The sequence below is a fragment of the Panulirus ornatus genome, chromosome 59 (assembly GCF_036320965.1).
Source record: "Panulirus ornatus isolate Po-2019 chromosome 59, ASM3632096v1, whole genome shotgun sequence".
NCBI lineage: Eukaryota > Metazoa > Arthropoda > Malacostraca > Decapoda > Palinuridae > Panulirus > Panulirus ornatus.
In genome coordinates, this window is record NC_092282.1 from 18,977,475 (window position 1) to 19,000,415 (window position 22,941).

At 43.2% G+C, this 22,941-nt stretch overlaps 1 protein-coding gene across 1 annotated transcript in view; it reads left to right on the forward strand.

Moving 5' to 3' along the window:
* The window catches only part of LOC139767160 (uncharacterized), a 1,522,454-nt gene that overhangs the window by 1,490,756 nt on the left and 8,757 nt on the right, over positions 1 to 22,941 (forward strand). The window contains 1 exon segment of the mRNA XM_071696189.1: positions 21,967 to 22,104. Within this exon segment, the coding sequence (XP_071552290.1) occupies positions 21,967 to 22,104 (138 nt within the window).

Consider the following 22,941-nt stretch of genomic DNA (forward strand, 5'->3'; position numbering starts at 1 on the left):
CTTTGTTGTCCTTTCCTAGCGCTTCCGGAATGTGAGGTCATATTTGTTGTCTGGGGTAAGTGCATCTCGTCTCAAGCTAGAAGGAGGGATCCATCGCCTTTTGTTACTGGACAGGGAACGCACGTCGTCCCTTCCTCCCACGGAGCGAGAAGCACCCCCTGGCTCCTCTGTCCGTCCGTTGTTCCTCGTTGGTAACCCACCCTGTGGCAGGTGGGTGGCGCTTGTGGTGGTGGTGGTGACCGCTCACCACAGTGTGGCAGACGCCGGGGAAACATCGCTGTATCTCGTACTCTTAATAAGCTGTCCACCCAGTTCCTTGCGGCAGCACTAGGTCCTTCTTCCCCAAACCAGTCCATCAATCACGAACCATATATATATATATATATATATATATATATATATATATATATATATATATATATATATATATATATATATACAGTAGAGTTGAGGGTCAAGTCAATAGGGAGGTAAGTTTGAATGGAGAAAAACAGGAGGAAGTAAAATGTTTTAGATATCTGGCAGTGGATCTGGCAGCGGATGGAACCATCGAAGCGGAAGTAAATCATAGGGTGGGGGAGGGGGCAAAAATCCTGGGAGCCTTGAAGAATGTGTGGAAGTCGAGAACATTATCTCCGAAAGCAAAAATGGCTATGTTTGAATGAAATAACAACCCCCTCTCCCCTCATGTGTGCGAGGTAGCGCTAGGAAAAGACAACAAAGGCCACATTCGTTCACGCTCAGTCTCTAGCTGTCATGTAATAATGCACTGAAACCACAGCTCCCTTTCCACATCCAGGCCCCACAGAACTTTCCATGGTTTACCCCAGACACTTCACATGCCCTGCTTCAATCCATTGACACCACGTCAACCCTGATATACCACATAGTTCCAATTCACTCTATTCCTTGCATGCCTTTCACCCTCCTGCATTTTTCAGGCCCTGATCACTCAAAATCTTTTTCACTCCATCTTTCCACCTCCAATTTGGTCTCCCACTTCTTCTCGTTCCCTCCACCTCTGACACATATATCCTCTTGGTCAATCTTTCCTCGCTCATTCTCTCCATGTGACCAAACTATTTCAAAACACCCTCTTCTGCTCTCTCAACCACACTCTTTTTATTACCACACATCTCTCTTACCCTATTATTACTTACTCGATCGAACCACCTCACAGCACATATTGTCCTCAAACATCTCATTTCCAGCACATCCACCCTCCTGCGCACAACTCTATACATAGCCCACGCCTCGCAACCATATAACAATGTTGGAATCATTATTCCTTCAAACATACCCATTTTTGCTTTCCAAGATAATGTTCTCGACTTCCACACATTCCTCAACGCTCCAAGAACTTTCACCCCCTCTCCCACCCTATGATTCACTTCCGCTTCCATGGTTCCATCCGCTGCCAAATCCACTCCCAGGTATCTAAAACACTTCACTTCCTCCAGTTTTTCTCCATTCAAACTTACCTCCCGATTGATGTGTCCCTCAACCCTACGGTACCTAATAACCTTGCTCTTATTCTCATTTACTCTCAGAGAGATGAGTGATTATTGGTGCATATGCACCTGGGCATGAGAAGAAAGATCATGAGAGGCAAGTGTTTTGGGAGCAGCAGAGTGAGTGTGTTTGTAGTTTTGATGCACGAGACTGGGTTATAGTGATGGGTGATTTCAATGCAAAGGTGAGTAATGTGGCAGTTGAGGGAATAATTGGTGTATATGGGGTTTTAAGTATTGTAAATGGAAATGATGAAGAGAAACGAAGAATGGCCCGTCCACTCACATACACATATATATACATAAACACCCATATACGCACGTATACATGTCACCATATACATACACACACACACACACACACACACACACACACACACACACACACACACACATATATATATATATATATATATATATATATATATATATACGAAGCTCAAGGGTAAAGGGGAAGAGTGGTTTGGAAATGTCTGGGGAGTGAAGTCAGGGGTTAGTGAGAGGACAAGAGCAAGGGAAGGAGTAGCAATACTCCTGAAACAGGAGTTGTGGGAGTATGTGATAGAATGTAAGAAAGTAAATTCTCGATTAATATGGGTAAAATTGAAAGTTGATGGAGAGAGGTGGGTGATTATTAGTGCATATGCACCTGGGCATGAGAAGAAAGATCATGAGAGGCAAGTGTTTTGGGAGCAGCTAAATGAGTGTGTTAGCGGTTTTGATGCACGAGACCGGGTTATAGTGATGGGTGATTTGAATGCAAAGGTGAGTAATGTGGCAGTTGAGGGAATAATTGGTATGCATGGGGTGTTCAGTGTTGTAAATGGAAATGGTGAAGAGCTTGTAGATTTATGTGCTGAAAAAGGACTGATGATTGGGAATACCTGGTTTAAAAAGCGAGATATACATAAGTATACTTATGTAAGTAGGAGAGATGGCCAGAGAGCGTTATTGGATTACGTGTTAATTGACAGGCGTGCGAAAGAGAGACTTTTGGATGTCAATGTGTTGAGAGGTGCAACTGGAGGGATGTCTGATCATTATCTTGTGGAGGCTAAGGTGAAGATTAGTATGGGTTTTCAGAAAAGAAGAGTGAATGTTGGGGTGAAGAAGGTGGTGAGAGTAAGTGAGCTTGGGAAGGAGACCTGTGTGAAGAAGTATCAGGAGAGACTGTGTACAGAATGGAAAAAGGTGAGAACAATGGAAGTAAGGGGAGTGGGGGAGGAATGGGATGTATTTAGGGAATCAGTGATGGATTGCGCAAAAGATGCTTGTGGCATGAGAAGAGTGGGAGGTGGGCTGTTTAGAAAGGGTAGTGAGTGGTGGGATGAAGAAGTAAGAGTATTAGTGAAAGAGAAGAGAGAGGCATTTGGACGATTTTTGCAGGGAAAAAATGCAATTGAGTGGGAGAAGTATAAAAGAAAGAGACAGGAGGTCAAGAGAAAGGTGCAAGAGGTGAAAAAAAGGGCAAATGAGAGTTGGGGTGAGAGACTATCAGTAAATTTTAGGGAGAATAAAAAGATGTTCTGGAAGGAGGTAAATAGGGTGCGTAAGACAAGGGAGCAAATGGGAACTTCAGTGAAGGGCGCAAATGGGGAGGTGATAACAAGTAGTGGTGATGTGAGAAGGAGATGGAGTGAGTATTTTGAAGGTTTGTTGAATGTGTCTGATGACAGAGTGGCAGATATAGGGTGTTTGGGTCGAGGTGGTGTGCAAAGTGAGAGGGTTAGGGAAAATGATTTGGTAAACAGAGAAGAGGTAGTAAAAGCTTTGCGGAAGATAAAAGCCGGCAAGGCAGCAGGTTTGGATGGTATTGCAGTGGAATTTATTAAAAAAGGGGGTGACTGTATTGTTGACTGGTTGGTAAGGTTATTTAATGTATGTATGACTCATGGTGAGGTGCCTGAGGATTGGCGGAATGCGTGCATAGTGCCATTGTACAAAGGCAAAGGGGATAAGAGTGAGTGCTCAAATTACAGAGGTATAAGTTTGTTGAGTATTCCTGGTAAATTATATGGGAGAGTATTGATTGAGAGGGTGAAGGCATGTACAGAGCATCAGATTGGGGAAGAGCAGTGTGGTTTCAGAAGTGGTAGAGGATGTGTGGATCAGGTGTTTGCTTTGAAGAATGTATGTGAGAAATACTTAGAAAAGCAAATGGATTTGTATGTAGCATTTATGGATCTGGAGAAGGCATATGATAGAGTTGATAGAGATGCTCTGTGGAAGGTATTAAGAATATATGGTGTGGGAGGCAAGTTGTTAGAAGCAGTGAAAAGTTTTTATCGAGGATGTAAGGCATGTATACGTGTAGGAAGAGAGGAAAGTGATTGGTTCTCAGTGAATGTAGGTTTGCGGCAGGGGTGTGTGATGTCTCCATGGTTGTTTAATTTGTTTATGGATGGGGTTGTTAGGGAGGTAAATGCAAGAGTCTTGGAAAGAGGGGCAAGTATGAAGTCTGTTGGGGATGAGAGAGCTTGGGAAGTGAGTCAGTTGTTGTTTGCTGATGATACAGCGCTGGTGGCGGATTCATGTGAGAAACTGCAGAAGCTGGTGACGGAGTTTGGTAAAGTGTGTGGAAGAAGAAAGTTAAGAGTAAATGTGAATAAGAGCAAGGTTATTAGGTACAGTAGGGTTGAGGGTCAAGTCAATTGGGAGGTGAGTTTGAATGGAGAAAAACTGGAGGAAGTGAAGTGTTTTAGATATCTGGGAGTGGATCTGTCAGCGGATGGAACCATGGAAGCGGAAGTGGATCATAGGGTGGGGGAGGGGGCGAAAATTTTGGGAGCCTTGAAAAATGTGTGGAAGTCGAGAACATTATCCCGGAAAGCAAAAATGGGTATGTTTGAAGGAATAGTAGTTCCAACAATGTTGTATGGTTGCGAGGCGTGGGCTATGGATAGAGTTGTGCGCAGGAGGATGGATGTGCTGGAAATGAGATGTTTGAGGACAATGTGTGGTGTGAGGTGGTTTGATCGAGTAAGTAACGTAAGGGTAAGAGAGATGTGTGGAAATAAAAAGAGCGTGGTTGAGAGAGCAGAAGAGGGTGTTTTGAAATGGTTTGGGCACATGGAGAGAATGAGTGAGGAAAGATTGACCAAGAGGATATATGTGTCGGAGGTGGAGGGAACGAGGAGAAGAGGGAGACCAAATTGGAGGTGGAAAGATGGAGTGAAAAGGATTTTGTGTGATCGGGGCCTGAACATGCAGGAGGGTGAAAGGAGGGCAAGGAATAGAGTGAATTGGAGCGATGTGGTATACAGGGGTTGACGTGCTGTCAGTGGATTGAATCAAGGCATGTGAAGCGTCCGGGGTAAACCATGGAAAGCTGTGTAGGTATGTATATTTGCGTGTGTGGACGTGTGTATGTACATGTGTATGGGGGGGGTTGGGCCATTTCATTCGTCTGTTTCCTTGCGCTACCTCGCAGACGCGGGAGACAGCGACAAAGTATAAAAAAAAAAAATATATATATATATATATATATATATATATATATATTTTTTTTGCTTTCCGGGATAATGTTCTCGACTTCCACACATTTTTCAAGGCTCCCAAAATTTTCGCCCCCTCCCCCACCCTATGATCCACTTCCGCTTCCATGGTTCCATCCGCTGACAGATCCACTCCCAGATATCTAAAACACTTCACTTCCTCCAGTTTTTCACCATTCAAACTCACCTCCCAATTGACTTGACCCTCAGCCCTACTGTACCTAATAACCTTGCTCTTATTCACATTTACTCTTAACTTTCTTCTTCCACACACTTTACCAAACTCCGTCACCAGCTTCTGCAGTTTCTCACATGAATCCGCCACCAGCGCTGTATCATCAGCGAACAACAACTGACTCACTTCCCAAGCTCTCTCATCCCCAACAGACTTCATACTTGCCCCTCTTTCCAAGACTCTTGCATTTACCTCCCTAACAACCCCATCCATAAACAAATTAAACAACCATGGAGACATCACACACCCCTGCCGCAAACCTACATTCACTGAGAACCAATCACTTTCCTCTCTTCCTACACGTACACATGCCTTACATCCTCGATAAAAACTTTTCACTGCTTCTAACAACTTGCCTCCCACACCATATATTCTTAATACCTTCCACAGAGCATCTCTATCAACTCTATCATATGCCTTCTCCAGATCCATAAATGCTACAAGAGGATATATGTGTCGGAGGTGGAGGGAACGAGGAGAAGAGGGAGACCAAATTGGAGGTGGAAAGATGGAGTGAAAAAGATTTTGTGTGATCGGGGCCTGAACATGCAGGAGGGTGAAAGGAGGGCAAGGAATAGAGTGAATTGGAGCGATGTGGTATACAGGGGTTGACGTGCTGTCAGTGGATTGAATCAAGGCATGTGAAGCGTCCGGGGTAAACCATGGAAAGCTGTGTAGGTATGTATATTTGTGTGTGTGGACGTGTGTATGTACATGTGTATGGGGGGGGTTGGGCCATTTCTTTCGTCTGTTTCCTTGCGCTACCTCGCAATACGCGGGAGACAGCGACAAAGTATAAAAAAAAAAAAAAAAAAAAAAAAAAAAAATATATATATATATATATATATATATATATATATATATATATATATATATATATATTTATTATTATTTTCCCTGGGGATAGGGGAGAAAGAATACTTCCCACGTATCCCCTGCGTGTCGTAGAAGGCGACTAAAAGGGGAGGGAGCGGGGGGCTGGAAATCCTCCCCTCTCAATTTTTTTTAATTTTCCAAAAGAAGGAACAGAGAAGGGGGCCAGGTGAGGATATTCCCTCAATGGCCCAGTCCTCAGTTCTTAACGCTACCTCGCTAACGTGGGAAATGGCGAATAGTTTGAAAAAAAAAAAATTTATTATTATTATTATTATTATTATTATTATTATTATTATTATTATTATTATTATTTTGCTTTGTCGCTGTCTCCCGCGATAGTGAGGTAGCGCAAGGAAACAGACGAAAGAATGGCCCAACCCACCCACATACATATGTATATACATACACGTCCACACACGCAAATATACATACCTATACATCTCAGCATATACATATATCTACACACACAGACATATACATATATGCACATGTACATAATTCATACTGTCTGCCTTTATTCATTCCCATCGCCACCCCGCCACACATGAAACAACAACCCCCTCCCCTCAAATATGCGCAAGGTAGCGCTAGGAAAAGACAACAAAGGCTACATTCGTTCACACTTAGTCTTTAGCTGTCATGTAGTAATGCACTGAAACCACAGCTCCCTTTCCACTTCCAGGCCCCACAGAACTTTCCATGGTTTACCCCAGATGCTTCACATACTCTGGTTCAGTTCATTGACAGCTCGTCGACCCCGGTATACCACATCGTTCCAGTTCACTCTATTCCTTGCACGCGTTTCACACTCTTGCATGCTCAGGCCCCGATCACTTAAAATCTTTTTCACTCCATCTTTCCACTTCCAATTTGGTCTCCCACTTCTCCTTGTTCCCTCCACCTCTGACACATATATTCTCTTGGTCAATCTTTCCTCACTCATTCTCTCCATGTGTCCAAAACATTTCAAAACACCCTCCTCTGCTCTCTCAACCACACTCTTTTTATTACCACACATCTCTCTTACCCTTTCATTACTTACACGATCAAACCACCTCACACCACATATATCCTCAAACATCTCATTTCCAGCACATCCACCCTCCTCTGCACACATTTATCCATAGCCCACGCCTCGCAATCATATAACATTGTTGGAACCATTATTCCTTCAAACATGCCCATTTTTGCTTTTTGAGATAATGTTCTTGACTTTCACACATTCTTCAACGCTCCCAGAACTTTCGCCCCCTCCCCACTCTGTGATTCATTTCCGCTTCCATGGTTCCATCCGCTGCCAAATCCACTCCCAGATATCTAAAACACTTCACTTCCTCCAGTTTTTCTCCATTCAAACTGACCTCCCAGTTGACTTGTCCCTCAACCCTACTGTACCTAATAACCTTGCTCTTATTCACATTCACTCTCAGTTTTCTTCTTTCACACACTTTACCAAACTCAGTCACCAGCTTCTGCAGTTTCTCACATGAATCAGCCACCAGCACTGTATCATCAGCGAACAACAACTGACTCACTTCCCAAGCTCTTTCATCCACAACAGACTGCATACTTGCCCCTCTTTCCAAAACTCTTGCATTTACCTCCCTGACAACCCCATCCATAAACAAATTAAACAACCATGGAGACATCACACACCCCTGCCGCAAACCTACATTCACTGAGAACCAATCACTTTCCTCTCTTCCTATATGTACACATGCCTTACATCCTCGATAAAAACTTTTCACTGCTTCTAACAACTTGCCTCCCACACCATATATTCTCAATACCTTTCACAGAGAATTTCAATTAACTCTATCATATCCCTTCTCCAGATCCATAAATGCTACATACAAATCCATTTGCTTTTCTAAGTATTTCTCACATACATTCTTCAAAGCAAACACCTGATCCACACATCCTCTACCACTTCTGAAACCACACTGCTCTTCCCCAATCTGATGCTCTGTACATGCCTTCACCCTTCAGTCAATACCCTCCCTTATACTTTCCCAGGAATACTCAACAAACTTATACCTCTGTAATTTGAGCACTCACTTTTATCCCCTTTGCCTTTGTACAATGGGACTATGCAAGCATTCCACCAATCCTCAGACAAAGGAATGGCCCAACCCACCCATATACACATGTATATACATAGATGTCCACACATGCACATATACATACCTGTACATCTCAATGTATACATATATATATACACACACAGGTATATACATATATACACCTGTACATAATTCATACTGTCTGCCCTTATTCATTACTGTCGCCTCCCTGCCATACATGAAATGACAACCCCACATATATATATATTTTTTTTTTTTTTAAACTATTCGCCATTTCCCGCGTTAGCGAGGTAGCGTTAAGAACAGAGGAATGGGCCTTTGAGGGAATATCCTTACCTGGCCCAGTTCTCTGTTCCTTTTGGAAAATTAAAAAAAAATAATGAGAAGGGAGGATTTCCAGCCCCCCGCTCCCTCCCCTTTTAGTTGCCTTCTACGACACGCAGGGAATACGTGGGAAGTATTCTTTCTCCCCTATCCCCAGGGATAATATATATATATATATATATATATATATATATATATATATATATATATTTCTTTCTTTTTCTTTCAAACTATTCGCCATTTCCCGCATTAGCGAGGTAGCGTTAAGAACAGAGGACTGGGCCTTTACCTGGCCCAATTCTCTGTTCCTTCTTTTGGAAAATTAAAAAAAAAAAAACGAGAGGGGAGGATTTCCAGCCCCCCGCTCCCTCCCCTTTTAGTCGCCTTCTACGACACGCAGGGAATACGTGGGAAGTACTCTTAATCCCCTATCCCCAGGGATAATATATATATATATATATATATATATATATATATATATATATATATATATATATATATATATATATATATATCTTTTCTTCTTTCTTTTAAACTATTCGCCATTTCCCGCGTTAGCGAGGTAGCGCTAAGAACAGAGGACTGGGCCTTTTTTGGAATATCCTCAACTGGCCCCCTCTGTTCCTTCTTTTGGAAAATTTAAAAAAAAAAAACGAGAGGGGAGGATTTCCAGCCCCCCGCTCCCTCCCCTTTTAGTCGCCTTCTACGACACGCAGGGAATACATGGGAAGTATTCTTAATCCCCTATCCCCAGGGATATATATATATATATATATATATATATATATATATATATATATATATATATATATATGTATATATTTATTTGTCTATTTTTTATTTTCTTTTGTCACTGTCCCCAGCGTTAGCAAGGTAGTGCAAGGAAACGGACGAAAGAATGGCCCAACCCACCCACATACACGTGTATATACCTACACATCCACACACACAAATATGCATACCTATACATTTCCATAGCCACCCTGCCACACATGAAATAACAACCCCCTCCTCCCACATCTGCGTGAGGTACTACTAGGAAAAGACAAGAAAGGCCACATTTGTTCATAGTCTGTAGCTGTCATGTATAATATACTTCCCACGCATTCTTCATGTGTTGTAGAAGGCGACTAAAGGGGATGGGAGCGGGGGTCTAGAAACCCTACCCTCCTTGTATTTTAACTTTCTAAAAGGGGAAACAGAAGAAGTGGTCACGCGGGGAGTGCTCATCCTCCTCGAAGGCCCAGAGTGGGGTGTCTAAATGTGTGTGGATGTAACCAAGATGAGAAAAAAGGAGAGATAGGTAGTATGTTTCAGGAAAGGAACCTGGATGTTTTGCCTCTGAGTGAAACGAAGCTCAAGGGTAAAGGGGAAGAGTGGTTTGGGAATGTCTTGGGAGTAAAGTCAGGGGTTAGTGAGAGGACAAGAGCAAGGGAAGGAGTACCACTACTCCTGAAACAGGAGTTGTGGGAGTATGTGATAGAGTGTAAGAAAGTAAACTCTAGATTGATGTGGGTAAAAGTGAAACTTGATGGAGAGAGATGGGTGATTATTGGTGCATATGCACCTGGGCATGAGAAGAAAGATCATGAGAGGCAATTGTTTTGGGAGCAGCTGAATGAGTGTGTTAGTGGTTTTGATGCACAAGATCTATACATGGGGTGTTCAGTGTTGTAAATGGAAATGGTGAAGAGCTTGTAGATTTATGTGCTGAAAAAGGACTGGTGATTTGGAATACCGGGTTTAAAAAGAGATATATACATAATTATACGTAAGTAAGTAGGAGAGATGGCCAGAGAGCTTTATTGGATTACGTGTTAATTGACAGGCGTGCAAAAGAGAGACTTTTGGATGTTAATGTGCTGAGAGGTGCAACTGGAGGGATGTCTGATCATTATCTTGTGGAGGCGAAGGTGAAGATCTGTAGAGGTTTTCAGAAAAAAAGAGAGAATGTTGGGGTGAAGATAGTAGTGAGAGTAAGTGGGCTTGGGAAGGAGACATGTGTGAGGAAGTACTTTGAGAGACTGAGTGCAGAATGAAAGAAGGTGAGAACAAAGGAGGTAAGGGGAGTGGGGGAGGAATGGGATGCATTTAGGGAAGGAGTGATGGCATGAGAAGCATGGGAGATGGGCAGATTAGAAAGGGTAGTGAGTGGTATGATGAAGAAGTAAGATTATTAGTGAAAGAGAAGAGAGAGGCATTTGGACGATTTTTGCAGGGAAATAATGCAAATGAGTGGGAGATGTATAAAATAAAGAGGCAGGAGGTCAAGAGAAAGGTGCAAGAGGTGAAAAGGAGGGCAAATGAGAGTTGGGGTGAGAGGGTATCTTTAAATTTTAGGGAGAATAAAAAGATGTTTTGGAAGGAGGTAGATAATGTGCGTAAGACAAGGGAACAGATGGGAACTTCAGTGAACGGGGCAAATGGGGAGGTGATAACAAGTAGTGATGATGTGAGAAGGAGATGGAGTGAGTATTTTGAAGGTTTGTTGAATTTGTTTGATGATAGAGTGGCAGATATAGGGTGTTTTGGTCGAGGTGGTGTGCAAAGTGAGAGGGTTAGGGAAAATGATTTGGTAAACAGAGAAGAGGTAGTAAAAGCTTTGCGGAAGATGAAAGCCGGCAAGGCAGCAGGTTTGGATGGTATTGCAGTGGAAATTATTAAAAAAGGGGGTGACTGTATTGTTGACTGGTTGGTAAGGTTATTTGATGTATGTATGATTCATGGTGGGGTGCCTGAGGTGGAATGCTTGCATAGTGCCATTGTACAAAGGCGAAGGGGACAAAGGTGAGTGCTCAAATTACAGAGGTATAAGTTTGTTGAGTATTCCTGGGAAATCATATGGGAGGGTATTGATTGAGAGGGTAAAGGCATGTACAGAGCATCAGATTGGGGAAGAGCAGTGTGGTTTCAGAAGTGGTAGAGGATGTGTGGATCAGGTGTGTGCTTTGAGGAATGTATGTGAGAAATACTTAGAAAAGCAAATGGATTTGTATGTAACATTTATGGATCTGGAGAAGCCATATGATTGAGTTGATAGAGATGCTCTGTGGAAGGTATTAAGAATATATGGTATGGGAGGCAAGTTGTTAGAAGCAGTGAAAAGTTTTTATCGAGGATGTAAGGCATGTGTACGTGTAGGAAGAGAGGAAAGTGATTAGTTCTCAGTGAATGTAGGTTTGCGGCACCGGTGTGTGATGTCTCCATGGTTGTTTAATTTGTTTATGGATGGGGTTGTTAGGGAGGTAAATGCAAGAGTTTTGGGAAGCGGGGCAAGTATGTAGTCTGTTGTGGATGAAAGAGCTTGGGAAGTGAGTCAGTTGTTCGCTGATGATACAGCGCTGGTGGCTGATTCATGTGAGAAACTGCAGAAGCTGGTGACTGAGTTTGGTAAAGTGTGTAAAAGAAGAAAATTAAGAGTAAATGTGAATAAGAGGAAGGTTATTAGGTACAGTAGGTTGAAGGTCAAGTCAATTGGAAGGTAAGTTTGAATGGAAAAAACTGGAGGAAGTGAAGTGTTTTAGATACCTGGGAGTGGATTTGGCAGCGGATGGAACCATGGAAGCAGAAGTTAATCATAGTGTGGGGAAGGGGCGAAAATTCTGGGAGCCTTGAAGAATGTGTGGAAGTTGAGAAAGTTATCTCAGAAAGTATAAATAGGATGTTTGAAGGAATAGTGGTTCCAACAGTGTTATATGGTTGCGAGGCGTGGGCTATGGACAGAGTTGTGCGCAGGAGGGTGGATGTGCAGGAAATGAGATGTTTGAGGACAATATGTTGTGTGAGGTGGTTTGATCGAGTAAGTAATGTAAGGGTAAGAGAGATGTGTGGAAATAAAAAGAGTGTGGTTGAGAGAGCAAAGGAGGGTGTTTTGAAATGGTTTGGTCACATGGAGAGAATGAGTGAGGAAAGATTGACCAAGAGGATATATGTATCAGAGGTGGAGGGAACGAGGAGAAGTGGGAGACCAAATTGGAGGTGGAGAGATGGAGTGAAAAAGATTTTGAGTGATCGGGGCCTGAACATGCAGGGGGGTGAAAGGCGTGCAAGGAATAAGAGTGAATTGGAACGATGTGGTATACTGGGGTCGACGTGCTGTGAATGGATTGAACCAGGGCATGTGAAGCATTTGGGGTAAACCACGGAAAGTTCTGTGGGGCCTGGATGTGGAAAGGGAGCTGTGGTTTTGTTGCAATATTTACATGATAGCTAGAGACTGAGTGTGAATGAATGTGGCCTTTGTTGACTTTCCTAGCGCTACCTCGCACACATGAGGGGGGATGGGGTTGTTATTTCATGTGTGGCGAGGTGGCAATGGGGATGAACAAAGGCAGTCAGTATGAATTATGTACATGTGTATATATACGAATAAAGTGCATATGATCGCACACCTTCATAGAACATACAAACCTCCAACAGCCAGGATCGAACACGAGACCCCTGTGCAAGAGCAGGCATGCTAACCGCTAGGCTATGGGCCTGGCTAATAGGAAACAACTATTCGAATACTAAGTACTCGAATACCCTTCGTCTCACACTGGTGAGCAACGGGGTCTATACCGGATATTTCCCAACAGGCGCACATAGCCAGCTGATAGCGTTTTACCGAACCTAACTGTACAACGTGGAGGTATATGAATACGAATAAAGTGCATATGAACGTGCACCTTCATAGAACATACAAACCTCCAACAGCCAGGATCGAACCTGAGACCCCTGTGCAAGAGGCAGACATGCTAACCGCTAGGCTATGGGCCTGGCTAATAGGAAACAACTATTCGAATACTAAGTACTCGAATACCCTTCGTCTCACAATGGTGAGCAACGGGGTCTATACCGGTTATTTCCCAACAGGCGCACATAGCCAGCTGATAGCATTTTACCGAACCTAACTGTACAACGCAGAGGTATATGAATATGAATAAAGTGCATATGAATGCGCACCTTCATAGAACATACAAACCTCCAGCAGCCAGGATCGAACCCGAGACCCCTGTGCAAGAGGCAGGCATGCTAACCACTAGGGTATGGGCCTGGTTAATAGGAAACAACTATTCGAATACTAAGTACTAAGTACTCGAATACCTATTGTGAGACGAAGGGTATTCGAGTACTTAGTATTCGAATAGTTGTTTCCTATTAGCCAGGCCCATAGCCTAGCAGTTACATGCCTGCCTCTTGCACAGGGGTCTTGGGTTCGATCCTGGCTGTTGGAGGTTTGAATGTTCTATGAAGGTGCGTGTTCATATGAACTTTATTCGTATTCATATACCTCCGCGTTGTACCGTTAGGTTCGGTAAACCGCTATCAGTTGGCTATGTGTGCCTGTTGAGAAATAACCGGTATAGACCCCGTTGCTCACCATTATGAGACGAAGGGTATTCGAGTACTTAGTATTCGAGTAGTTGTTTCCTATTAGCCAGGCAGATAGCCGAGCGGTTAGCATGCCTGCCTCTTGCACAGGGGTCTCGGGTTCGATCCTGGCTGTTGGAGGTTTGTATGTTCTATGAAGGTGCGCGTTCATATGCACTTCATTCGTATTCATATACCTCCGCGTTGTACAGTAAGGTTCGGTAAAACGCTATCAGCTGGCTATGTGCGCCTGTTGGGAAATAACCGGTAAACCGGTATAGACCCCGTTGCTCACCATTGTGAGACGAAGGGTATTCGAGTACTTAGTATTCGAATAATTGTTCCCTATTAGCCAGGCCCATAGCCTAGCGGTTAGCATGCCTGCCTCTTGCACAGGGGTCTCGGGTTCGATGCTGGCTGTTGGAGGTTTGTATGTTCTATGAAGGTGCACGTTCATATGCACTTTATTCGTATTCATATACCTCCGCATTGTACAGTTAGGTTCGGTAAAACGGTATCATCTGGCTATGTGCGCCTGTTGGGAAATAACCGGTATAAACCCCGTTGCTGACCATTGTGAGACGAAGGCTATTCGAGTACTTAGTATTCGAATAGTTGTTTCCTATTAACCAGGCCCATAGCCTAGTGGTTAGCATGCCTGCCTCTTGCACAGGGGTCTCGGATTTAATCCTGGCTGTTGGAGGTTTGTATGTTCTATGAAGGTGCGCGTTCATGTGCACTTTATTCATATACATATACCTCTGAGTTGTACAGTTAGGTTCAGTAAAACGCTATCAGCTGGCTATGTGCGCCTGTTGGGAAACAACCGGTATAGACCCCGTTGCTCACCATTGTGAGACGAAGGGTATTCGAGTACTTAGTATTCGAATAGTTGTTTCCTATTAGCCAGGCCCATAGCCTAGCGGTTAGCATGCCTGCCTCTTGCACAGGGGTCTAGGGTTCGATCCTGGCTGTTGGAGGTTTGTATGTTCTATGAGGGCGCGCGTTCATATGCACTTTATTTGTATTCATATACCTCCGCGTTGTACAGTTAGGTTCGGTAAAACGCTATCAGCTGGCTATGTGCGCCTGTTGGGAAATAACCGGTAAACCGGTATAGACCCCGTTGCTCACCATTGTGAGACGAAGGCTATTCGAGTACTTAGTATTCGAATAGTTGTTTCCTATTAGCCAGGCCCATAGCCTAGCGGTTAGCATGCCTGCCTCTTGCACAGGGGTCTCGGGTTCGTTCCTGGCTGTTGGAGGTTTGTATGTTCTATGAAGGTGTGCATTCATATGCACTTTATTCATATTCATATACCTCCACGTTGTACAGTTAGGTTCGGTAAAACGCTATCAGCTGGCTATGTGCGCCTGTTGGAAAATAACGGGTATAGACTCCATTGCTCACCATTGTGAGACGAAGGGTATTCGAGTACTTAGTATTCGAATAGTTGATTCTCATTAGCTTGGCCCATAGCCTAGCGGTTAGCATGCCTGCCTCTTGCACAGGGGTCTCAGGTTCGATCCTGGCTGTTGGAGGTTTGTATGTTCTATGAAGGTGCGCCTTCATATGCACTTTATTCGTATTCATATACCTCCGCGTTGTACGGTTAGGTTCGGTAAAATGCTATCAGCTGGCTATGTGCGCCTGTTGGGAAACAACCGGTATAGACCCCGTTGCTCACCATTGTGAGACGAAGGGTATTCGAGTACTTAGTATTCGAATAGTTGTTTCCTATTAGCCAGGCCCATAGCCTAGTGGTTAACATGCCTGCCTCTTACACAGGGGTCTCGGGTTCGATCCTGGCTGTTGGAGGTTTGTATGTTCTATGAAGGTGCGCGTTCATATGCACTTTATTCGTATTCATATACCTCCGCGTTGTACAGTTAGGTTCGGTAAAACGCTATCAGCTAGCTATGTGCGCCTCTTGGGAAATAACCGGTATAAACCCCGTTGCTCACCATTGTGAGACGAAGGGTATTCGAGTACTTAGTATTCGAATAGTTGTTTCCTATTAACCAGGCCCATAGCCTAGTGGTTAGTATGCCTGCCTCTTGCACAGGGGTCTCAGATTCAATCCTGGCTGTTGGAGGTTTGTATGTTCTATGAAGGTGCACGTTCATATGCACTTTATTCGTATTCATATACCTCCGCGTTGTACAGTTAGGTTCGGTAAAACGCTATCAGCTGGCTATGTGCGCCTGTTGGGAAATAACCGGTATAGACCCTGTTGCTCACCATTGTGAGACGAAGGGTATTCGAGTACTTAGTATTCGAATAGTTGTTTCCTATTAGCCAGGCCCATAGCCTAGCGGTTAACATGCCTGCCTCTTGCACAGGGGTCTCGGGTTCGATCCTGGCTGTTGGAGGTTTGTATGTTCTATGAAGGTGTGTGTTCATATGCACTTTATTCGTATTGATATACCTCCGCGTTGTACAGTTAGGTTCGGTAAAATGCTATCAGCTGGCTATGTGCGCCTGTTGGGAAATAACCGGTATAGACCCCGTTGCTCACCATTGTGAGACGAAGGGTATTCGAGTACTTAGTATTCGAATAGTTGTTCCCTATTAGCCAGGCCCATAACCTAGCGGTTAGCATGCCTGCCTCTTGCACAGGGGTCTTGGGTTGAATCCTGGCTGTTGGAGGTTTGTATGTTCTATGAAGGTGCGTGTTCATATGCACTTTATTCGTATTTATATACCTCCGTGTTGTACAGTTAGGTTCGGTAAAACGCTATCAGCTGGCTATGTGCGCCTGTTGGGAAATAACCGGTATAGACCCCGTTACTCACCGTTGTGAGATGAAGGGTATTCGAATAGTTGTGTCCTGTTAGCCAGGCCCATAGCCTAGCGGTTAGCATGCCTGCCTCTTGCACAGGGGTCTCGGGTTCGATCCTGGCTGTTGGAGGTTAGTATGTTCTATGAAGGTGCGCGTTCATATGCACTTTATTTGTATTCATATACCTCCGGGTTGTACAGTTAGGTTCGGTAAAACGCTATCAGCTGGCTATGTGCGCCTGTTGGGAAATAACCGGTAAACCGGTATAGACCCCGTTGCTCACCATTGTGAGACGAAGGGTATTCGAGTACTTAGTATTCGAATAGTTGTTTCCTATTAGCCAGGCCCGTAGCCTTTCAGTTAGCATGCCTGCTTCTTGCACAGGGGTATCGGGTTCGATCCTGGCTGTTGGAGGTTTGTATGTTCTATGAAGGTGCGCGTTCATATGCACTTTATTCGTATTCATATACCTCCGCGTTGTACAGTTAGGTTCGGTAAAACGCTATCAGCTGGCTATGTGCGCCTGTTGGGAAATAACCGAGACAGGAGGTCAAGAGAAAGGTGCAAGAGGTGAAAAAGAGGGCAAATGAGAGTTGGGGTGAGAGAGTATCATTAAATTTTAGGGAGAATAAAAAGATGTTCTGGAAGGAGGTAAATAAAGTACGTAAGACAAGGGAGCAAATGGGAACTTCAGTGAAGGGCGCAAATGGGGAGGTGATAACAAGTAGTGGTGATGTGAGAAGGAGATGGAGTGAGTATTTTGAAGGTTTGTTGAATGTGTTTGATGATAGAGTGGCAGATATAGGGTGTTTTGGTTGAGGTGGTGTGCAAAGTGAGAGGATTAGGGAAAATGATTTGGTAAACAGAGAAGAGGTAGTAAAATCTTTGTGGAAGATGAAAGCCGGCAAGGCAGCAGGTTTGGATGGTATTGCAGTGGAATTTATTAAAAAAGGGGGTGACTGTATTATTGAGTGGTTGCTAAGGTTATTTAATGTATGTGTGACTCATGGTGAGGTGCCTGAGGATTGGCGGAATGCGTGCATAGTGCCATTGTACAAAGGCAAAGGGGATAAGAGTGAGTGCTCAAATTACAGAGGTATAAGTTTGTTGAGTATTCCTGGTAAATTATATGGGAGGGTATTGATTGAGAGGGTGAAGGCATGTACAGAGCATCAGATTGGGGAAGAGCAGTGTGGTTTCAGAAGTGGTAGAGGATGTGTGGATCAAGTGTTTGCTTTGAAGAATGTATGTGAGAAATACTTAGAAAAGCAAATGGATTTGTATGTAGCATTTATGGATCTGGAGAAGGCATATGATAGAGTTGATAGAGATGCTCTGTGGAAGGTACTAAGAGTATATGGTGTGGGAGGCAAGTTGTTAGAAGCAGTGAAAAGTTTTTATCGAGGATCTAAGGCATGTGTACGTGTAGGAAGAGAGGAAAGTGATTGGTTCTCAGTGAATGTAGGTTTGCGGCAGGGGTTTGTGATGTCTCCGTGGTTGTTTAATTTGTTTATGGATGGGGTTGTTAGGGAGGTGAATGCAAGAGTTTTGGAAAGAGGGGCAAGTATGCAGTCTGTTGGGGATGAGAGAGCTTGGGAAGTGAGTCAGTTGTTGTTCGCTGATGATACTACGCTGGTGGCTGATTCATATGAGAAACTGCAGAAGCTGATGACTGAGTTTGGTAAAGTGTGTGAAAGAAGAAAGTTAAGAGTAAATGTGAATAAGAGCAAGGTTATTAGGTACAGTAGGGTTGAGGGTCAAGTCAATTGTGAGGTAAGTTTGAATGGAGAAAAACTGGAGGAAGTAAAGTGTTTTAGATATCTTGGAGTGGATCTAGAAACGGATGGAACCATGGAAGCAGAAGTGAATCATAGGGTGGGGGAGGGGGCGAAAGTCCTGGGAGCCTTGAAGGATGTGTGGAAGTCGAGAACATTATCTCCGAAAGCAAAAATGGGTATGTTTGAAGGAATAGTGGTTCCAACAATGTTGTATGGTTGCGAGGCGTGGGCTATGGATAGAGTTGTGCGCAGGAGGGTAGATGTGCTGGAAATGAGATGTTTGAGGACAATATGTGGTGTGAGGTGGTTTGATCGAGTAAGTAATGTAAGGGTAAGAGAGATGTGTGGAAATAAAAAGAGCGTGGTTGAGAGAGCAGAAGAGGGTGTTTTGAAATGGTTTGGGCACATGGAGAGAATGAGTGAAGAAAGATTGACCAAGAGGATATATGTGTCGGAGGTGGAGGGTACGGGGAGCAGTGTGAGACCAAATTGGAGGTGGAAAGATGGAGTGAAAAAGATTTTGAGTGATTGGGGCCTAAACATGCAGGAGGGTGAAAGGCAGGCAAGGAATAGAGTGAATTGGATCGATGTGGTATACCGGGGTCAACGTGCTGTCAATGGATTGAACCAGGGCATGTGAAGCATCTGGGATGAACCATGGAAAGTTGTGTGGGGCCTGGATGTGGAAAGGGAGCTGTGGTTTTGGGCATTATTACATGACAGCTAGAGACTGAGTGTGAACGAATGGGGCCTTTGTTGTCTTTTCCTAGCACTACCTCACACACATGAGGGGGGAGGGGGATGTTATTCCATGTGTGGCGAGGTGGTGATAGGAATAAATAAGGGCAGACAGTATGAATTATGTACATGTGTATATATGTATATGTCTGTGTGTGTATATATATGTGTACATTGAGATGTATAGGTATGTATATTTGCATGTGTGGACGTGTATGTATATACATGTGTATGGGGGTGGGTTGGGCCATTTCTTTCGTCTGTTTCCTTGCGCTACCTCGCAAACTCGGGATATAGCAACAAACCAAAATTATTAAAATATATAACAATATTTGTGTGTGTGTGTGTTGGGGGAATTCCAGTGATATGTACTGTTCTCAGACTTTTGGTGGATGGGTCCTTGTTACACATGGTAGGAAGCTCTCAGCACCTTTGTAAGATAATTTTAGGTAGTCACTGTTACCAAAATCTGCCTTCTTGAGGTTACACTGTGAGTGAAAAGTCATCTTAGGAGTCTTCATTTCCATCCTACTTCAGGTAGCACACTGTAGTCTGCAAGAGCCTTTAGAAAGGTCCTATGTAATACAAGGAACCTTTATAGAAATTGGTCCTTAGGTAATCATTAATGACAAAATATTTAAACTTCTCTTTGTTGTCTTTGTGGTCTTGTGCCACACTTATAATGTTCTGTCTCTGTTAGCTTGGTCTCTTTTCCATCATTTGCTATGGAAAGTGTTGTAATTGTCTTGAGTTACAGTGTCCACAAACACCCTTGTCCACCCCCATATATTTTTAAACGCATTACATGGCAAAGGTTTATTGTTTTATTGTGGGTACTTATATATTATGCTCACAGGGTGAAGTCATTGTATATCTAGTCAATGAGATTCATATTTCTAAAGGTGTGGGCACCAGCTACTCACCTCAGTGTGTCTCAGGCTTTTCTTCCTTTACTCCTCCTGGCTTTCACTCATTTTGGGAATTTTGTTTCTGGGCATAGTATTTCTTCTACCTGTAAGACTTATAGATGCAATGGGCAATCAGAACACAATCAGGCAGCTGCTTACCAGCACTCATGGACTTCCTGAAAATGTCATCCCACCACCAAAACCTATCCCTGGTCAACCAAAAAAGACTTCTAGATCTACAAATAGCCTCCTAAGATAGGAAGTATGAAAGTAACCCTTCATTTTGGCTTCTGAACACAAGAAAAGCCATCCAAAGCTTCTTGGAAATGTCTCTCAAAGAAGTAATCAACATTGCTTGCAAAAGGACCTTCACATTCCCTCTTGCAAGTCAGTTCCCAAAGCCCTGCTTACAACGGATATGAAATGCAGATGACCCATTTGCCAAGAAATTCAAGGACTTGGGTGAATAACAGTGGAGTAAGCTGATGTTTTCTAATGAGAGCTCCTTCAGGCGTGTGCAGTCGAGGCAGGGGAGGGTGAGAAGAGTGGAGAGTGCCAGCCTGTGACTTTCATTTCGCAGTGAAGACTGTGAAACACTTAGTTACTGTGATGATTTGAAGTTGCTATAGTGTTGCAATGGGTAGGAGAGGGTTGTACATACCTAAAAATACTACAATGAATGGAGTCCAGCACATTGAGGTGTTAGAGAACCATCTGCATCAACACCTAAGGTTTATGACTGTAACCACTTTATGCAGGATAATGCCCTATGCCATAAAACTAGGAAGCTGATGAGTTGGTTATCAGAGAAAAATATTCAGCTGCTGGAGTGGCGTGGGAACTCCCTAGATCTTAACTTGATTGGGAACTACTGGTGCCAGATGAGTCAAGCTTGCCTCCTGCAACGTCTCATCAGTGTCTCACCTCATTCAGATCAGGACCCTTTGGACCCAAAACATGGGCCTTTTAAAATACTTAAGGAATCTTGACAATGCCATGCTCAGATGTTTGCAGATTTTAAACAGGCTGAAGGACAGATATCAAAGTGCTTAGATGTAAGTGTGACTGCCTTTGAAAACATACGGGGGTGGACAAGGTTTTTTGCAGACACACTGTGTTTTATTTTCCCTGCTTAATAGTGACCTTGGCATTACTGGCTTAGGCATCATAGGATGTTGTTAATATGGGTATGAGATTATGGCTGCAGTAATTTTCTTGTATATGGGTTATTGTATCAAGGCCCATGGTAACTTATGGTGACCATAGCAACCCCACTGGTGTATTTTCAAAGGCTCCAAATTTGGAATGATAAAGGTTATGCCCAGCATGAAGACTAACAGACTTACAGTAGCTTTGTTATGCATAGAAAAGCTTGAAACTTAAAAACTTAAAACTCCATCCTCAACTAAGTTTACAAAGAATATTTGTTTATCAGAGATGTTTGGCTGTTACAGTTTTATCAACTATTAGTTGTACAGTGAAATTCCTTTTTTTCATTTCTAATTTTAATCATTATTGCCTGTTATGTACAGAACCATATATAGCTGTATTATTTGTAAAGAACATCCCAAAGAAGTTAGTCCTTAACATATCCATTTTTACTTTAGAAGCTGTTAGTTCAATGTTTCAAAGGGACTTTGTTAGGACTATTGAAACTGTTTTTATATTTAATTATTTTCATGTATTTTGAATTTAGGAATGCAGTAATATTACCATATAGATATATCATGATGTAGAGTTTAAACCAGTAGTTACTAGATTTTTTTTAAGTAAAGGTGTTGCTATATTTAAAAACTGTGATTTTTTTCTGAATCATTTACATTAAGGATCTGGAACCTCTGCATGACATTTATCTCTTCTCTAAAGAATATTGGAATTTACAGACTCTTGACATGAGTGGTGATCACCGTAGGGAGCGTCAGGTAGACAGTGAGAAGATCCGTCGGCTCACTAATCAGTTGGAATCCCTCCGACAGGAGAAGGAGCGTTATGAGTTAAGAATTCACTCACTTGAACAGCAGGTATGATATCAGCCAAACTTTTTTGCAGGAATGAAAGTTCAGCAGCTGTCATTTCATTTATACTTGAAATTAGTGGTCAGTTCAGAGGAAAATGTTTTTTCATTGATAAGGATGAGGTTGCATGGAGGAGGATGGATATGTTGGGAGTGAAAAGTTTGAGGAGAATGTGTGGTGTGGGGTGATATGACTGAGTAAGTGATGGAAGGGTAGGAGAGATGTATGAAAGTATGGAGAGTGTGGTTGAGAGAGCAGAAGACAGTATGTTGAAATGGTTTGGACATATGGAGAGAATGAGTGAGGAAAGATTGACAAAGTGGCTATATGTGTCAGAAGTGGAGGGAACAAAGAGAAGCAGGAGACCAAGTTGGAGTGGAAGGATAGAGTGAAAAAGATTTTGAGCAATCGGGGCCTGAACATGCAGGAGGATGAAAGGTGTGCATGGAATAGAGTAAATTGGACAATGTGGTATACTGGGGTCAATGTGCCGTCAATGGACTGAACCAGGGCATGTGAAATGTCTGGGGTAAACCATGGAAAAGTCTGTTGGGGGCATGGATGTGGTTAGGGAGCTGTGGTTTTGGTGCATTATACGTGACAGCTGGTGCACTGCCTCGCTGACGCGAGAGGTGGCAATGTTATTTCCTGCACAGCTGGTTGGGGCGAGGAATGGACAAATATGAATATATACATGTGTTTATATGTGTATGTATATGTATGTATGAATGTATGTATGCATATGTACATTATGTGTGTATGTGTATGCCTATATATGTGTATGTAAGTGGATGTGTGTTCCTTCATCTGTTTCTTGGTTCTACCTCACTGACACGGGAAATG